Source organism: Centruroides vittatus, unplaced genomic scaffold, assembly GCF_030686945.1.
Source record: "Centruroides vittatus isolate TY-2023 unplaced genomic scaffold, ASM3068694v2 contig_3117, whole genome shotgun sequence".
NCBI lineage: Eukaryota > Metazoa > Arthropoda > Arachnida > Scorpiones > Buthidae > Centruroides > Centruroides vittatus.
In genome coordinates, this window is record NW_027122008.1 from 43,453 (window position 1) to 64,211 (window position 20,759).

At 30.0% G+C, this 20,759-nt stretch overlaps 1 protein-coding gene across 1 annotated transcript; it reads left to right on the top strand.

Annotated features, from left to right (window-relative positions):
• Nucleotides 1-1,064: 1,064 nt before the first annotated feature.
• On the top strand, nt 1,065-17,215 carry LOC136973210 (MYG1 exonuclease). The gene is made up of 8 exons (XM_067267911.1): nt 1,065-1,183; nt 5,592-5,768; nt 9,690-9,785; nt 12,419-12,649; nt 12,758-12,836; nt 16,325-16,447; nt 16,520-16,701; nt 16,827-17,215. The coding sequence occupies exons 1-8, from the start codon at nt 1,143-1,145 to the stop codon at nt 16,990-16,992; spliced, it is 1,095 nt and encodes a 364-aa protein (XP_067124012.1). The 5' UTR covers nt 1,065-1,142; the 3' UTR covers nt 16,993-17,215.
• Nucleotides 17,216-20,759: the final 3,544 nt, after the last annotated feature.

Sequence of the window (20,759 nt, forward strand, 5' to 3'; positions counted from 1 at the left end):
GGCGAAGCAGGATATACTGGAATAAAGCAGAGCACCTAAACTCCTGATGCGGCCAAGCACCAGGAACGAAGGAATGCTCTATTAAGTGTGTGTTCGCATCTATAAAACCCCTCGAGAGAAGACAGGAGACGTCGACGAAAGTCGAAGAAGGCTCTCTGTGTCTCGCTTATTTAAGGCTACCTTGGTTGAAGACAGAAGACGCGGACGGCAAATATTTTCAGTCAAATTTTGTAATAAACATTTTTTTACAAACCAACAATATACTTTTTATTTTGTGTAGTATTTCATTAATTTTTTCCTAAGAATTAACATATGGTTTTTTTAAAAAAAATTGATAAAACCAATTTTAAAAAAGATTTTTAATGGAATGGGTATAAAAATTTAATTAAATTCAGTTATAAAACAGAAGACTAGTGAAACCTCACATTTTTTTTCTTCCAATAACGGTATTGAATCAGAGAGATGTCTGATTTAATTCTTTTCTTTTTATGATTGACTTCTAAAATTGTGAAGGAGTTGGTAAGGGGACTTACAGAGTTCAGCTTAGGGCTTCGAAATGCTTAAATCCGACTCTGTGTCCCACACAAAATTACTGGCATTTTAAACTTTAAGAAAATATCTTTTAAAATTGACAGCATAACTTGTTTATGTAAAGCTGGACAATCAGGAAAACTGCCCATTCTTAACAGTTTAATCCACTCTTCCAGAATTCAGAGAAGCTCATAAATATAACCGACCGATTTCCGAATAATCATCTGTTTTTCGTGTGGGAATATACGAAAACTTATATCAGACTCAGGCTTTGAAATTGCAATTTGGAACGCAACAAAAAGCTTTGCTTTTTCTATTGCTATTCATCTTTACTGCTGATAATACACAAGAATGAATCAAACGACTCAGAATAGTTTTGTTTTTAAACACCAGAGGGCGAGCATCCGGTGAAAAATGCGAATACAAAATACAAATCCTAGGAAATTGTAGTTGGAGAGTAAGGCGTACTAGCCATAACCTCGACGGCAAAACAGGTCGTTTTAGAGATGGCAACGTTTCTTTGCTAACGAGATAGCCGATTCGAAAATATTTCCGGAGTGCGGTTGTTATCCTACGGTGTTGTGTTATGTTGATAGTGTCAGTTTAATTATATGATTTGTTTCTCTAGAAATGTCAAACTCTTTTCTCCGAGGTAACAGTTTCAAACGTTTTACATTGCGATAATTTAATATTAATATAAATATTGGTAAATCGCGTTTTAAATGTAAGAATTGTGTTTTGATTTCGTGTAAATTTTTATCTCCCCGATATGATCGATCGACAAAGTATTAGAAGTTCTGAATAAGGGGTTTGGACTTCCCTCCAAATTTTAGACCCTTGTGGACGATCTGAAGTGCCGAATGCTGTTAAAAATTGAGCGTTCTCTTGTACAATTCTTAAAATATGTTTTCCTTTTTATAAAGGAAATAAAACTGCTTATTAACTAACCATAACAAAAAACAAAAGGTATTACAAATCCAGATAAAGGTATGAGATGTATTGTACATTCTTTTGGATATATCTGGTCAGACTGGAATGATAAAAATTGTATTTGTTAGCATTCTGCATAATCCAAAAATCAACCAGAATCAAACTTTTGTTTGATTTTTAAAATACAGTGAGGGGCATAAATAACGCCCTTTTTAATTTCTATTAGTTTCTACTGCAAATGTTTATTTTTGACAGATGGGGCACCACCCCATTATGGGTTAAGAGTTTGGAAATGGTAAATCAAAATTTTGAGGAGAGATGGATAGGACGACGAGGACCTATTGAGTGGCTGTCACAATTGCCAGACCTAACACCGTTGGACTTCTTTTTGTGGGGTGCATTGAAGGCAGGGCTGTGGAGTTGGTAAAAATAAACATGACTTCGACTCCCGACCCAAGCAATATTAAATACAAAGTCATTTTATGGGGGCAGAGGCATTCATAGGGGGGTGCCCTACTCAGCACTGAAAGGAGCCCGGGGCATTTACCCAAATACTTTTATAGTTAGTGTTTTTAATATCTAACTTGCATTAATATTTATTTGTATAAAAAATTAATTTTTAACAAATTTTAATAATAAGAGGAGAAAGGAGGTAATAGAATTCTACATCTACATATCTTTATTCTACAGCATTTGCACTTTAATTTCACTCTTTCAGAAAAGTTAGTCCAACTGAAAAGTATGCAATCTAGCTACTTCAGCTTCTTGTTCAGAAAAGAAAAATATATACTCTGATCAATTAGTCAGGTTCATTCAGAAAAATGGAGTACTTATTTAGAGCAGAGATAATAAAGGAATGATTTTAAAATATTTAAATTTAATTGGCTCAAAATAATTTAACTTTTTCTTCATCTGGCATTATGGGTCTTGGAGGTCTTTCTTAGCTGCAGTCAAAATCCTTCTCCATCTTGTTCAGTCTATAGCCTGCCTCTGCCAGTCTTCGATTCTGAGGTCTTGGAGATCTTTGGTGATCCCATCCAGCCACTTTTTTCTGAGACATCCTCTATCACGACACCATTATCATCATAGCCCTTCACAGGTCTGAAGATCTTCTTTAGTATTTTGTTTTCAAATCTCTGTAGTTTTAGTTCCTTCTGCTTTGTCATTGGCCATGTTTCACATCCATACAGAATCACTGGTCTAATTAGTGATTCGTATACAGTTAGCTTTGTCCTTTTACTAAGGAGTCTGCTTTTTACTATGTTTGTGAGTGCAAAGTAGATTTTGTTTCTCTTTAGCAAGCCAGTCCCTATCTCCTTCTTAATGTCATTGTTTCTGTTTATATTAGTCCCTAAGTATTTGAAGGATTCCATAGTGCTAAATGTAATTTTTTTTAATGCTTTCCATCCTGTGGGCACTAAGAGAACCTTCTTTTAGCAAGCCCATTATGGGTTCGGCCAGGCCCAACAATAGGGCGCCAGACGGAGGCCGGCATATCTGGTCGAATCATCCTTGAAAATTTTCTGGGGAATTTTCAACCCATCTGGATCAATCTTGAGTCTCCAAGAGTGGCAGGTTGCCACCTTAATCACTCGGCCATCCAGTTGTCAACTAAATGTCATATTGTCTACAGTTAGATGTTCTTTTTGGGATTCTTCCATTTCATAAATTTTAAAATAATTTAACTACTAAACACAAATACTACAAAGAAAACTACATATTTAAAATTAAATTGCTGCATTTTATATTTAAAATAAATGGTTAATGTAACCAGTGGTACCAAGATGGCGGCTTGTCTCTGATTCCAGCAAGGAAACAGTGGGACGCACATTCTAACCTAACTTAACCTAACCTATTCTAATAAATTACCATAATTATTAGCAACCAAATTATTAGAATAAGTTAGGTTAGGTTAGGTTTAGAACCTGCATCCCACTGTTTTCTTGCTGGAATCAGAGATGAGCTGCCATCTTGGCACCAAGGGTTACATTAACCAAATAAACAAATTATAACAAAATACAAAAAGATTTTTAAAAATTAATAAATGTGAAATACATTTTTTTCATTTAAATAAAAAAACTAAATTAAATTGAAAATCCTGGAGTTTGAGTTGGAGTCGACACATTTTTTCCGACTCCGACTCTTGTGGCCAGAAATTCCTCCCGATTCCACAGCCCTGATTGAAGGATCAGGTTTACACCCTCAAACCAAAAACAAGAAGTGTTGGTAGTAGAGTTCAGTATTGTATTGAATATGAAGGGGAACATTTTGAGCACGTCCATTAATATTAAATCATTGTATTTTTGTTGTTGTATTTATGTAATTTTTGTTTAATAAAATTTAAAATTTTAAAAGGGTGTTACTTATGCCCCACCCTGTATGTTACTGCCTCTGAACAGATGGTAACAGGTTTTTGGAATGCATTGTAAGGAGAGTTTGAATTGGACGAAATGGTCAAAAATGTATTTGATTGTAAAAGTGGAGACAAACTGGAATTGAAGATATAATTCTCATTGTCATTCTGAATATTTGCTTATATTTAGTGAACCAGATGACTGTAATATATGAAGAGACTTTCTATGAAAAGTGAATTTGTTTTAGATTAGAAACCTACACTGTAGCTTAGGGTCTGTTCTTAGTATTGAGTAAAGAATTTTATTAATTAATAAAAAGCATTAGTTTAAGTTTGCTGCTAATGGTGAGAGAATGCATTAAGTGATTATGAACTATCGGCTATTCAAAACAAATTAATTTCTTCGCTGGGCTTAACTGTCGGGAACAATATTATTTCAGCAATTTTAAAAATCAAAATACTTTTACAAAATACAGTATTTCATTTGATTGTATTCAAGATATCAACCACCAAGAGCAAATGGCTAAAATTGTGTGCTAAGTAAAAATTAATGATGGACAATGTACTGTTGAAGAAATGAGAGAAGAAACTGGGAGTGGACTTGCAGAAGAAATTTTAAATAAAATAAGCAAACCTGGCTTAAGAATATCAGATTATAGAGGACAACAGCACTAACATGGCTGGCAATTTCTGGCCTTTTTGTGCTCTCAGAGTGGTAAAGGGTAAAACCACAAATAAAAAAAAATATGGTTGGTAAATATTGAGGTGTTTGAAGTAGAATCTTGCAACAGTATGAACATGCTAAGTTTTTACCATGTTCTGCTTATTCCTTACATGCTTCCTGCATAATGCCAGAAATAACTACATTTTTTGACACTGCAGATATTCATTTATTTTTCTGGATCAACAGAACATTGTGAAGCTTTATCAAATTTGAAAGGTCATTTTGATACAAGATAGTCATCAAAGTATAATTCAGTTCACTCTTGGTATAACCAACTATCAGAAGTAACAAAAATATTACATTCAATATCAGAATATTAAAAAGTAAAGGCATACCTTATAGTGGAAGTTTACATTCTGAATTTTTTTTTTGAAGGCCAGTTTTTATTGGAAAGTATACTCCCCAATAAAAATTGGCAAAAGGCATAGATAGTAATAAGGAATCAAGAGATACTACCAATTACATAAGTTTTATTTTTGTAGAATTTCATTTTCATATTAAGGCCAAAAACTTTTCAATACCTTTCTTGCCTTTTGCCTTTTAAAAGTGTTCTTTTGAGTATAGGGTGTGTAGTGTGTATGTATGTATGTATGTATATATATATGCAAATGTACTTTCACTTAAGAAACTTATCTTGTAAAGAAAGTTCTATTCTTGAGAAGCTAAAAAGAAAAATTATAAAATCTGATAGGAAAGTTTAACTTTTTTACAATGAACATATTACAATACATAAAACATTAAAACCATAGATTAAATAGAAAACAGATAATAAGACTGAATTTTCGCAAATAATTTTGCTTTTACTATTTATGAAACCAAAACTGGCATAAAATTCCTCTTCAAGTGCTCAAAATTTTTGTTTGTCAGTTGAAAATCTACAAAAGTCCAAATTTGGTATATGAAAAGTGATTTAGTTGTATTAAAGTACTAATTTTGAAAGAGCAAGTTGTCTGAAAGTTTAGGACTGTTGTTTTTTTTAATTTAATAAATACATTATTATTTTAATTCTGTTTATTGAATATAATTTAATAATTTAAAAAAAAATATTTTCAGGCTTTACAACGTCTGCTTAAGTTTTCAACATAGAAGTAAAATGGCAGAACCAAATAAAAAATTGTGCATGGAAAAGATAAAAATTGGAACTCATAATGGAACCTTTCACTGTGATGAAGTATTAGCTTGTTTTCTTTTGAAATTACTTCCTAAATATAAGGATGCCACTATCATTAGGTAAGATTTTAAAATATATTAATAATAAACATGATTCATTTTTAAAATCAAATATTATAATTTACAAATTTAATTTAGTATCACAAAATAAACGTCTTCTACTATTAACACTGTAGTGAGTAATATGTCACTACAAAAACCTTTTAACAGTGTTGTAAGGCCTTGGTGGAGGCCGAAAACATTAGTTGGTTTTCTGTCGAATACAACACTGTTAAAAGATTTTTGTTGTGAATTTAGTATTGATTTAGTGTTGTGAATTGAAGTATTAATTTAGTATGATGCATATGAAAATCTATGAAATAAAACACAACATAAACAAATGCTTGATCATATATCCATTTAATATTCTTCATCATATAATGAAATGTACTGGTACTTTAATTCTTCCAATAGTTGCAAGTTGTTGTTGATGGTAAAAGCAATTGCAACTGTTGACGTAAATTGCAACTGATGAAAGCAAGTTGTTTGCCAACAAAAAGACATGCGAAGAACATTATTTGATGACAGGATGTAACCAGTGTGCCAGGTTTGTGTGTCTTGGCAAATGTGAATATGTGTGGAACTTTGGGTGATGGAATAACTGAATGTTGCAACTATAGCTGGTGTGCTAATGGAGAGGGAGTAAATTTCTTGACTTTACATTATAACGATACAAGAAAATTTTGAGTCTTGTGTGCATTCAGTGCTGGTGTTGTAATCATTCAATCTTTCCACGAGTGTGCTTCTTTTTAATAATACCACACCTAAGGATTTGTCTGCCTTCATGAGGACTACATCATTCTGCTTTAATCAATACTTGTGATTATGGAGTTTGATCCAAAATTGCTGGTCTTTACATATGTATCTTATTTTCTGTGCTTATATGGCCTTTTCAACAGAAAAAGAACTCAATGCTTGCAATTGCAGCAGTGATGAGTTCTTATTTGTACTTATTGCTCTATTGCAGTGGCTCTGAAAATGTAGTCTACGGATCTCTAGGGATCCTTTAGATCAGTGTTTCCCAACGTGGGGCTCACGCCCCACAGAAGGGCAATTCAATTTTTAAGGGGGGCGATTCAAAAATGGACTCGTCCAGAGTTTAAGTTAACTGTAGACCCGCTGTATGCTATATTTATTGTAAGTATTGATTTAAGTTAGTTTTAGTTTTCTTTGTTCTTTGTTTCCCTTTCCTTCTAGAACTTTTCTTTATAACCCTTTTCCCTTGGGGTGGGATTAACAATTCTGGGAATCACTGAGAACAAAGAGATGAATGAAGCCCTGATGCCGGTGAAAGAGGAGAAAGGACATTCTTTGCACAGATCTTGGTGGACAGACGTGAGTTGTGGTGTTCCAGGTCGCATTTGGCAACGACTGGAAAGTGCAAGAGACTTTGATGAGAGGATCGGGTTATATTGTGGTTATGACAAAACAGTGTGGCAATTAAGTATATATGTTGGGGGGGCATAAGAATTTTAGAAAGGCTTAGGTGGGACATAGCACAAAAAAGGTTGGGAAACAGTGCTTTAGATACTTGTCAGAGTCCACAGGTCCATTTTCTAAAAATGTTATTTTTAATATTTGAAAATATTATTGAAAGTTATATTAAGATTCAAATGAAATGTGATAAATTATTAAATTTTATAATTTATTAATTCTGTTATTTTAACAAAAGTTTTCAAATTAACACAGTTGAAAACCATCAAAAAATAATATAAGTTGCCTCAGATGCTTATTTATTATTGTAGTTTAGTAATTTATGACTAAAAGCTAACAGCTGAAAGTAGAGGACCACTAAAATATATCTTTTATGAAAGGTTGCACTGAACCATTGCCCTGTTGAATAGTCTTTCTTTTGTTTCACCAGTCCACATTTAGCTATTAAAAAGTTGACAGTCTTATTCAAATACAGACTTTTACAATAAATTGTCAAAACAAATAATACAACTACAGTTTTAACAACTGGTTTACTGAACAAAAAGTATATTAGAAGTTCTGCTGAACTAGTCTGAACTGGCATGTAAATGTTGAAATATTAATTACATATCAACTTATTTACACACAGGAGATAGAATCACAGTAATGAGAAAGATTTCTGTTGTTATTGTGAACAAAGGAAATTAGGCTTAAATTTGAAAAGTTTTCTAATGAGGGAAGTACACTTGATGTCACTAACTGATTTTGACAACTATCGTATATCTCGGCAGATAAAACGAGGTATAAATTTTCGTCGAAGTTTTATAGTTTTAGCACATATCTGTCCTATAAGACGACTCCAAACTATCAATGGCCTATAAATTTAGTTTAGATCAGTGATCATCATCTGAATAATAATACTGTATAGCATATACAGACTTATGTCCTATTTGTAATTTTTTGAATGAACAAATTTTATTTTCTTGCATCTGGCGGCACTGCCTTGCAATTGTTGCAAACCAACGAGATGGAATAACATAGAGTGTCTTACACTTTTTGAAGCTGATTGACAAGAAGGATGCCATGACAGTTTCATTGGGTTATTCTATTTCGTTGGATGATAACAAAGCGTACTGTAAGAAATAATCCTGCCAAATTATTGTGCCACTATCAATTGTACCAACAGTTGAAGAAAGGTTCAAAACTGTTCTCTGTCTAATGCCCTATAACTTATAGATCTGTTACTTAATGTGTAAAGTGAGATTTACAAATATTTGGGATCCTCACAAATATGACTATAATAGTAGTAAATTTCAATGAATTCAAAAAGTATTTCTATTAGTTATTTGAATGATAATAAATTACTACTATTGTACTGGCTTTATGTATAAATAAACTCATGAAGATACTAATAACCAGCAAAGAATAAGAAATTGTAATGAAAACAAATGTTTTTCATGAATGATCATAAAAATGTCTCAAGATCTTTTTAAACAAATTAAAGCTGTTCTCATTTTAATTTATGATTTTTTTAATATTTAATTTGCATAATCTTAAACTTTGTAAATGTAAAAATTTTCATTTTTCAATAAGATATACACACTCAAGATTCTTGTTACTTTTGTAAACTATTATTTTATTTCATTTAGTAAGAATTTTAACTATTTTAAATAATGCTTTATTTGTCACTAGAGCTATAATAATTTCAGACTAATTTAATTGCTCGATAGATCTACAAACACATAGAAGCCTCATTTTCATAATGATATTTTATTCTTAAATATTTACAGACAAATTCGCCCAAGTAGGGATCACCATCCATTAGTTTGTGTTCCAGACGATATATTCTTGGCAATCGACCTTTCTTTTTAGGCTATGAGCCGTCAAAAAAAGCTAAAAAGTCCTTTTTAAAACACAAAAAGTTTCCAATTAAAAATAAAATATTTTCTAAAATTGGAACTGGTGATGTACGATTGTCCTTGTTTCTCCATCTTGCCTTTTCGGGGTGTTTCGTCCTTTTATCCACAGAGAGGAGAGCACAAACTACTGGATGGTAATCCCTACTTGGGCGAATTTGTCTGTAAATATTTAAACTTAAAATAACCATCGGATGAAAAAATAACAAAAGATATTTTATTCATTAAGTATCAATTTTAATAATAATGATAATAATAAAAATAAAAGAAGTAAATGATATTAATTGCAATGTGAATCCATCTCTGTAAACCATATAATCTGGTAGACGTATCTCACAGCAAATTCTGGTTAGCAAATTGTTTTTATTTACGATAGACTTACATATGCATTTCACGTTAGTATAATGTGTTGCAACCCCTCTTCAGTGCATATACCAACCCGAAATGCATATGTAAGTCTATTGTAAATAAAAACAATTTGCTAACCAGAATTTGCTGTGAGATATGTCTACCAGATTATATGGTTTACAGAGACGGATTCACATTGTGATACCATACAGCAAGCCAATTATATACTAAGATATTAATTGATTTAATAAAAATATTATTACAGAACTAGAGATGAAAATATTCTTAAAGATTGTCATATTGTGGTAGATGTCGGAGGCTGTTATAATCCTGATAAACATAGATATGATCATCATCAAAGGTATATAATATTTATATAGTACTAATGTTGTTCAAATTATAATTGATAATAGGGGTGGTGCAAAGTTTTTACATTATATCTTTATGAACATTTGTCTGATATTCATATTACAAATTTTCAATTTTGAAATGTTGCTACTTTTAATCTATTTTAATTTAATTTGTATTTAAAAATGCATTTAACAGTATTCTATAATATAAACTTTTCAGAAAGTGTCATGCCATTTACAATCGAGATTTAGTTATAATTTAATTTATCATAAATTATGAATAAACATGCCTTTGTTTATTCTAGCTATACAATGCAAAATTTTGACATTTAAAACAAAATTTTGTTAAAGATTAAAAAAATTAAAAAAGACTTCAAATTTTGATTATGTTTATCATGTTTTGAATTTTTTATAACATAATTTATCCTTAAGATACTGTATAATATATGTATAAAGCAGCATCTGCTTGTTATAATCGTGATTATTGTTAACAGTTGTTTAATGTTATAAGGTAATTATGTCAGAAAGTATAAGTTAGAAACTTTGTTTATTTAATCAGAGTTCAGTTATAATTGTTGTCTTTCAGGTAAATGGGTAAAGAGCTTTTTTTTTCCTTACTACTTGTCCTGATGTATGGCTGATTACATACAAAATGTTATCAGTTATTGCTATCAGTTTTAACTAGTGCTTTAAATGAGAGAAAATGAATGCAATTTAATTGTTTGCACTGAGAGCAAACAATTAAACTGTTTGCTCTCAGTGCAGTAGTTTAAATTGCTTGTATTTCATACTTAAGTTATAGTCTAGCTGTTAAAGATGTTTGCAAAATCAAACAGGCGAACAATACTGGATAAATTATTATTAAATACAGTAGAGAGTCGTTGATCCAAATCAATTGGGAACTGGGGTTGTTCGGATTAGTGATTTGTTCGGACAACCGATTGTGTACGAAAAAATAAATTAACCTGTCCGCATGTTCGAATTTTTCTCCATTGCGTGTCGCTTCGTGTTGAATTTTTCTCATGATAGAGAGTCGTTAATCCGAACCGGGGTTTGGATTAACGACTCTCTACTGTAATAATTATTACTATACTTATTAGTAAACCTACGTTATTCATTTTAAAATAGTTTTAACATGTCTTTTTAATGCCAGAGTCAATAAAACCATAATTTCCATTATTTGTAATCTTATTTTTTTACTCTCCTTAATATTATCATTTGGTTATAGTTAACAGTATAGGAGAGTCATCTCAGAGTCATTACAATAAGTAGATTCTACTGTATTATTAAATTTAATTCATATAGAAAAAAAAAATGTTTTTTAAATTTAATCAAGATTTCAAAAATAAAGCAATAATCTTACACAAGTGATTGTATAATTAAAATTTTCAATGATGTAATTGATAAAAGAAAAATATATTTGTTTATATATTAATAGTTTTTTAAAATTTTACATGCCTAAATAAATTAAAAATTTATTTTAAACTATCCTTTGCAAATCAACAATGTATAAAATATTTTCATAATTTAGTCTTTACCGTATTTCTCGGCAGATAAGACGAGGTATAAATTTTCATTGAAGTTTTATAGTTTTAGCATATATCTGTCCTATAAGACAACCCCCAAACTATCAACGGCTTATGAATTTAGTTTAGATCAGCGATTATCATCTGAATAATAATACCATATAGCATATATGGAATTATGTCCTATTTGTAATTTTTCGAATGAACAAATATTCTTTTCTTGTATCTGCCAATTTTCTTTTTGTAACAATGCCTTGCAATTGTTGCAAAAATTTGCACTGATTCGGCATTCGGGTAATGACCTTGACTATTTACATTTGTTTGTTTGTAAAGTTATGGCAACACAACACTTGGGCGATCTGCCTAGGGGGGTGCCTTTCGGGAGGTCTTTTTAAGGGAAACATGCTCCTATTTAGGTGTTACAGACGTGGAGAAAACCCGGAAAACTCCACGTCGCCAGCCCGTCCGAGCGAGGTGTGAACCCACAACTGAACTCCCAGTGTTCAGGGTATGAAGCCACTGCTTGGCCACTGGTGGGCTTGATTGACTATTCACAAAAGTGTCATATGGAATATTCTATTTTGTGCAGATACCCTAGTCTCTACTAGTAAATAATTATGGTTTGTCTGGTTTTTTTTATAATGGTTTTAATTTATATAAATTTCAATCTGATTTTTTTTTTTTTTTTTGTATCTGTCCTATAAGACAACCCTGGATTTTGGGGGCCTTTTTTAATTTAATGATTCAACTATTGTCTTATCTGCTGAGATATACAGTATTTAAATATTTTTGAAATTTTCCTTTTATATTTAGCTTCTCTGAATTGATTGTCATACAATCTGTACTTTTTGAATTACAGCAATTTGGTTGGAATAAATTGATGTATTTTTAATTGATAAATAGTTTTAGAAGATTAGTATATTCCATAACACAGCATTATATAAGACACTAATGTAACATTCCATACATCTTTATAAATATTATTAAACTATAAGATGTGAGAAAAGACTATTAATTAAGAAAATAGGTTTAGATCAAGCTTTAACATTTTTATTTACATAAGTTAGATCTTATTAAAACATTACTTACATATTTATTTATAATTATTTTTAATTTAGATCATTTAATGAAAGTATGAAGAGTCTATCTGGTGATAAACCTTGGGTTACTAAACTTAGCAGTGCTGGTCTTGTTTACTTTCACTTTGGTCGTGAAATTATTGCAACAATTACTAAAGATGATTGTAATAGTGAGAAGACTTCAGTTATATTTGATAGGATGTATGAACATTTTCTTGAAGAAATTGATGCTATTGATAATGGTATTTCAACTCACGATGAACCTGGAAGGTAATTTTTAGAATTATTCTATATAGATTGTAAATTTGATATCTGTTTTCATAATTTTTTATATTTAGTAACTAAAATAATGATGATTTGTATGAAATTTTAAAATAGATATCTTATAACAACAAATTTGAGTTCAAGAGTGAAGAATTTAAATCCACCTTGGAACTGTGAAGATCAAGATACTGATGTATGTAATAAGTTCTTAGAAAAACTCATTAAATAAGCATTGTAAATGAAAGATTGAAAAAAATACTTGACTTTTAATAAATTGTTTTATTTTCTGCTGATAGAGCAATTTTGATTAATATTAATATCAGTGGAAAATGTAAGAAAAATAAAAGGATATTGACAACAATTGATAATCTGTTAGCATTTTAACAATATTCTATTGCATTACTTTTGAGAAAAGACAATTTTAAAGAACAACAGACTACTTAAATAATATTAAGTATAATATATTTGTCACTGTCTAAGTCTTCTTTGTGAAAGACAAAAAGTTTAATGATGGATATCAAAATTATTAACAAAACTGATAAACAAGGTTGTCAATCACCTTCGCAAAATGAAAATAACTGAAGTCTAGCTGAAAGAAGTGGGGGGAAAAAAAATATCATTACAGCTATGAAATTGCATAAATATATGAAAGTTGTAGAAGTTCTTTCAATAATAATTTGCATAATGTAGAAAAAAATGACAAAAATGATTTTCATAAATAACAGAGTAAATATTAAAAAACTTAAATATTTCATATTATGGAATGTTTATCATTTATTTTAGTCAAAAAGAGAAAATGATAATACAACTTTGATGAAATTTGGCTGCATTAATTTGAACGGGAATGAATTTAAGAAATGGTAACATCAGTTCTTCACTTAAGCCAAAGATATCAACAGATAAAATTAGGAAAATTTTAGGATAATATGAATTCACAGGGATATTTTGAAATATAAGATTATGAATATATAAAGCTATTCCATTCTTATTAATTTGTGAGGAATTTGTCTTAAAAGAATTGGAATACTGTTGAAAGTGTCATTTGTCAATAAAAACTATGGTCATGCAAATAAGACTACGAGGTTAACTGAAAAATTAGGCTAAGAATTATTGATATACATATCTGATATATCTAGTATTTACAGTATAGTTTTTAGAAATTTTACAAAATAGTTTCAATTTCAAAAAAGTCATGTTGTCTCTTATTTTCAAACTTGAGTAAATATTTATTCTTAAGCCTTTGAGTTCTTATTATACAATTTTATTATTTAAATGTCTACTAGGACAGGACTAAGGAAACCTATCCAGAGAAGAAAGGAAAGAAAAACTTTATTTTTGGCTTGATTTACCTGTACACAATTTACACACTTAACCTGCTGACTACAATTTAAACCTGCTGATGAGGGACTGAATGGTCTGAAATTTCGGACCATTTGGTCCCTCATCAGCAGGTTACCGTCATCATGTGCTAAAAACAAGATTTAAAAAGGGATTACAATAATGCTACAATAATTCACACTGTATTATTATACAGTGAATTATTGTAGCATTATTGTAACCTCTATTAAAATGACTTACATAATTTTGGTCCCTAATAACATTGAAATATAAAAATAACAACATAAAAATTCATATTATGTCTCCAAACTTGTATATATAAATCAACAATTTTAAAAGATACATATTTAAAAACGGGATTGTGAAAACATTTTTCTAAAATCAGTGTATCGAACACCTCCCTTTGCCTGGACCATTATCATATTTCTAAGTACGTTTCCTCTATAAATGTGTCAATCCGCCACCCCTGTCGATAATACTGTGGGTTTCTCTTCCCAAGTTGTTGTTAATTCTATTGCTTTGTCTTTTAATGTACATATGTTCATATAGTTACCTTTTATAATTATTGCTTTCTTTTCTCTTTATTTTGACTGTATTTAAATCTATTTTGTTTAGTTACAGATTATGCATTTGTATTGCAGTTTTTAGCCACTGCTGAATATGCATAAATACTTTTAATAGCACGAATGTGTTCCTTTATACAGTATGTATTTTCAATTTTCTTTTTGTTTCTCCTATATATGTTTTTCTTTGTCTACTATTACAGTCAAATGAGTATACTAGATCTTTTTCTTCTGTTATTTCCTGTTTTTTATTACTTCTATAATATAAATATTTTTTGGTTGAGTCCATTTTTTTGGTATTAAATTTTTTTATGTTGTTATTTTTATATTTCAACGTTATTAGAGACCAAAGTAATGTAAGTCATTTTAATAGTATTGTACAGTGAATTATTGTAACATTATTGTAACCCCTTTTTAAATCTTGTTTTTAGCACATGATGGCAGTAAACCTGCTGATGAGAGACCAAATGGTCTGAAACACAAACAAAGGGTGTAAATTGTGTACAGGTGAATCAGGCCAACAATAAAGATTTTTTCCTTTTTCTCTGGATACTTTTTCCCATTTTGCAGGACTTGGACACCTGTATAATAAGTCCTGGTAATACGATCTGTTCTAGTAGACATTTAAATAATAAAATTAAGTAAAATATTTTTTGCACAAAGAAATATGCATTATATGAAATTTATTTACCAATGTTAGATATTTCTAAATTGATCGTCAAAATTAAAGTATCTCAGAGTAATGAAATGTCTTTAAGTAGACCATGTCTGGCCTAGAAGTATTTTATTCAGCTTATTCATTTATGCTTATGCTTGCTGTATGTGTTCTTGATCATTCGATTGGAATCTATTCTCTGCTGGTTCTTTCAATAACTCTTACCAGTTCTGGCCATACAAATAATTGCAATAGTTTAAGATGAGCAAATTTGATATAATGTTGTGATTTTGAGGCCTTTTTATGTTCTAATGTACAAAATTCTGGGACTGCATATCTTCAAAATCCTCTGAACTCCATTAATTACATTTAAGTTCACAGTTGTTTGTTGTATTTAATTAAGTTGATTTTATGAACTTGTATTTTAAAAATCATTTTTTAAAATGTTTGTTGATTTTTGTTGTGGTCTGAAGATGGATGGATCTATTTTGAAAATGTTATTAACTATATTCTGTTCTTTGAGACATGTTTATTTTTTTATTTTTTGTGAATTGAAATATAATTTTGGGTGTGAAAACATGGCATTTATAGTGGCAATGAGTAGTAGCATTATGCAAAAATAAATGAATTTCTTAACAATGGACAGATACTAGTTTTTTTAAAAATTGATAGGCCATTCAGTTACTTTGAAAAAATAAAAATAATTTAAGTTGTAGAATCTATTGATCTATTACAAATCTTTCTATCTTAATTATAAACAAAAAATATGGCTTTTGAAGTTTAAAACATTGTGTTCTCCTATGTATTTGACATTAAAATAATTTTTATTTTTATTTCTTAAATCTGCTTTATCTACTCTCAAGTTTACAAACCAATATTGAAGAATGTATCCAAAATTTTAAGTGTAATCCAAAAGTTAAGTATAATACTATACTTGACTGAAAAATTTCTTTTCTCGAGTCTTTGGTTTCCTCTTTGCATAATAGAAAAAGTAATGGATCAAGAACAAAGATTTTTGTAGAAAAATGTTGTTACTTTCTAAATTTGTTAAATATAGTTTTTTCTAGAATTTAATTGACTTGTCCTTTTTGTATGAGATTATAAGTAATGATTTATTATTTTCAGAAAATTTTTCCTTCTGCAATGGAATTAGTTGGTTCAGAATTTGTGGACAAAGTCTTATTTTACAATAATGTTTGGTGGCCAGCTAGAGAAATAGTTCAGAGTGCAATTAAAAACAGAGAAGAGGTAAAACATTGTGCTATTAAAAGAAATTAGTAAATTTTAAATTTTATTCAATATTTTATTTTTATTGCAAAGGTTGACTCTAGTAGAGAAATTATTGATTTAAAAAATGGTGGTTGTCCTTGGAAAGATCATCTTCTAACTCTTGAAGAACAGCTTTCAATAACTCCATCAATTAAATTTGTTATTTATACAGATACAAATGGAATGTGGAGAGTTCAGTGTGTCCCAGTCAGTATTGGATCCTTTGAAAACAGGTAATTTATTTTTAAAATGTATCTTAATTTACTTATTTTATTTACTTTATATGGAATTACTGTTTAATTTAATTTAATTATAGACTAATTTTATATATTATAATTTTGAATTTAATGTTTCTTAGAGTTTCATTAAAAGAAGAATGGCAGGGTCTTCGTGATAAAGAACTTAGTCAAGTTAGTGGGATTCCAAATTGCATTTTTGTTCATGCTAATGGATTTATTGGTGGAAATAAAACACGAGATGGTGTTATTGAAATGGCACGAAAGTCTCTACAAATAACCAATTGAAAGATAGCAGCTTACTTGAAAATTAGCTTTGATATTTGGTTGAAATGAAAAAATACAACATGGACCTTTTGATAATTGTGAGCCTTAAATAACTGTTTTTGATGTTATAAAACTACAAAAAGAAATGGAAATGCTTTTACATTGCTTATACAGTATAATATGTATGTGATATATTTCTGTAAACTGAAAATATTTATTTTATAAATATTTTATTAAAAATGAATAGTTGTAATGGGAATTTTTTTAATCATGTTAGTAACAATTATTAGACAGTTTTTGAATATTAGATTTACATCATCCTAGTCAAAAAATTTATTTTTTTCAAATTGACATTAATTGAATTTTTAGTAATGAAATATTGAATTATTACTTATTTATTCACTTTACAGGATATTTTTATACTTTGAACAATGATCTCCTTTTTATAGTTAAATAATATAGTTGAACACACTTATTATAATCACGGATATTTTTATCAGTCATTTAATGTTGCCGGAATTAACAAGTATTAAAACAATTTTAGATAAATTTTATAAAATGTAGCTTATTGCAATTAGAAATTTATCCGCTTCAACTTATGACTAATAATTCTTAATCATCAATAATTTTCTGTTATTAGTACTTGATTGCTTGCTGTTCTCTCAATTAGTTGTATGTTCTTTGGAACTTAGCATAAAGTTGCTATTGAGAACAAATCAATACAGGAACACTTCTTTTGGTGGAAAAAGTACTTAGTACAACAGTAGTTTGGTTAGAATCTGCTTACTGCATGTAGATTACAGTTTTAACGCTAAAGATAATGTTTTATCAGATAGAAAAACTTAAATTGTAATTCAGTGGAGTGGAAAATAGTACCATTTTACTTTTCCAGCTGTTATTTATAACAGGGGAACAGTATGGGGATAGGTCAAAAGATGACCCCGAAGTTTTTTACATTTCTGGACTCATGAACCTTGGAATGTCCAGAAATGAATAAAATGCTGCAGTTTTTCGTATGCGTGGATGTGGGTATGGGGCATGATTTTGTTTACCATTTTGAAGTTTAATTAATAATTAAACTCTGCCTTTTGTTGACAATTTCTGAACGTTTGCAAGGAAGTTTGTGTTTTAGTGGCATTTTTATGCTATTAAATTCTGTTGGTTAAAAGTCAATGGGATGGAGATAGTGGTGGACTTAATGAAGATTTTGCTTGTTACTGGATTTGATAGTTTTTTATTTTTTTATAAAATTTGTCTCTACCTTAGTATTGCCACCCATCCGGTTTTTAATTCATTGTCTGGGTTAACAATTAATTTTGTCTGGGATTTCATAGCAACCTGTCGACCTTTTTTTTATCTTTTGCTTCTTAGCTCTTTATAGCTAAGTTATTTCATTTCTTAATTTAAGTTCCTACACAAGTCCCTAACTGGTTTAGAACTGGTGTGCACGTTATTCTTTGCATGGTAAATTAACATTGCGACTTCTGTTCGAACAAACTTGACCTGCCATTGGGGTCGCAGTTTTGAAAAGGTGGTAACACTACTCTACCCTCAGAATCAAGCTTTTTGCCATTTTATAATAATAAGTTTTCTAAATAAAATCTCGTAACAGTGCCACGCAATTTTAACTTTTTTGCCGGGAAAGTTACACAACTCTGCTGGTTTTTTTTAAATCGTGGTCAGCGGTAATTTAATATTCAACCAGTATTCTACAAATACACAAGTGGTGAAATGAATAATGCGAGCGATTATAAAGATAAACGATTTCCAAATTATTTTCAGTAACAGTATTCTGAAACGGAATCGGAGATTTTCAGAATTGAAATTCATAAACTTACTAATAAATAATAACTAAATACTGTATTTATAACTTTGTGTAAATTAATAACATAATAAATATAAATTAATACAAGACCCTGGTGAAAGTACTTGTAGTCAGTCATACAAGAATGTCAGTTATTGTTTATGGTGTGGTTATATACAATAGCTTGATACAACTTATGATGAAAAAGTGTTGTTGGACGGATCGCCAAATATTCATTTTAGTTTAGAAATAGTATAACCATAAACTGTACGGAACTCGGGTATGTATATATTATGATATACCAAATTGATAAAAGAAATCTCTGATGTCCCAGTCTAGCAATTAAATCCTAGTTAAACGGCTTATTTTGAAGCTATAATAAGAATGATATAATTAACGAATTTGACCTAAAGATAGACAGGTTGCTATCGTGTATTAAAATTTGGAAGGAAAGATCGATCCTGAATGGAACTCGAATTCACAACTTTAATACGCAAATCCTTGTTCATTCACTGCATGGACCTTCATCTGACGTACTCTTTCAGACATTATACAGTAAGTATATAATGTAGATTTTGTAATTATTACAAATTAAATATTCTCATGCCGATGTTCGCTCCATAGATCTTCCGTGCCAACTTATATCGAAGAGAATTTTGTCTCCTTATCAATCTCGTTTCGTAATAATAGATATTATTAACTTACACAGTGCATTGTTGAAAATCGAAAACATTTCTTCAGAGTCGGAACAATTGTTCAACTTAAGTTTTACAGCAGAATCTTGCCCAAAAACTATATTTTCAGACTGTTATAGTTAAAATTTCGTTCATGAAAACAAAAACTTTTTAGCTTCAGGTATACTTTATTCGGAGTATTAAACAATAGATAACATTTCATACTATCTCGGGTAAACAGATGGTCACACTAATTCTGGAAGCTGAAGATGGGAAATCAAGATGGCGACTTGCTTGGAAAATTGGCATTTTCATAAATTTCGTATGAAAAATCAACGTGTGGAATATTTAAATAAAGTCTTAATAGAATTTACTTTTAAATCGTTTATAAATAATTTACTTTATTTACATTTTTACCTAAAGAAAGAAAACAATTTGGGCAACATAATAATTGCAGTTATTTCTCCAAATTTTTGTTGAAATTATTATATTGTAATGTACCAAGGCCAGGTGAAGATGATCTTTCACTAAACCACGGATTATTATTATTATTATTGTTATTGATGTGCAATGTTATTTTTATATTTCTAACTTCTTGTTTCAAGAAGTAGCGGGCAAAATAAATCTAGAATAAATATCCCTTCTCAGATAAGTTTTCACCAGTAAAATAATTTAAATAATTTTTCTAATTTAGAATACGGGTAATTGTGCTGCAATTGAAAAAAAAAATTGTAGACCTATGAATTCCCATTGTCGTTGTCTGTCATTCTGTCTTTCCTTAATCTCGAGAAAGGAATTAGATGAAATCAGAGATCAGATATTGAAACCATAGGGGCAGGAGGCCCAATTAACCTACCGTATTTTCCGGCGTATAAGACGACCCCGACTTTTACAGTTAAAATATAGAGATGAAAATTATTATATAGAGATAATATTACTATAGCCATTTGCTAGCCCGATAATTCGGCAGTTGTTGGTCTTTATTTATATGGTCTTTAAAATATAGAGTTTGGGACCGCCCTATAAGACGACCCCCGACTTTTGAGATTTTCCTGGGTTAAAAAGTCGTCTTATACGCCAGAAAATACGGTATATGCGAACTTCCAATGCAAACCGGAAGTTATGTTATTTCAATTCGAAAGTTTTTTCCCGAAAGCAGTTAATAGATGATCAGCACGACTCTATTGCTAAAGGGAAAGTATGATGTACAGAGGCAAGACACTACTAATATAAAGTGGAGAGCATATATTTTAAATTAAATAAATTAAAAACAAGATTAAAAATTGCAGTCCGGCATTGTGACAATGTCA

What these genes read in the sequence shown, in the direction of transcription:
- LOC136973210 (XM_067267911.1), top strand. Translation starts at nt 1,143, where the DNA reads ATGATTTGTTTCTCTAGAAATGTCAAACTCTTTTCTCCGAG. An exon ending in ACTCACGATGAACCTGGAAG is followed by an intron (nt 12,650 to 12,757) that starts GTAATTTTTAGA and finishes ATTTTAAAATAG; the next exon opens with ATATCTTATAACAACAAATT. An exon ending in CAATTAAAAACAGAGAAGAG is followed by an intron (nt 16,448 to 16,519) that starts GTAAAACATTGT and finishes TTTATTGCAAAG; the next exon opens with GTTGACTCTAGTAGAGAAAT.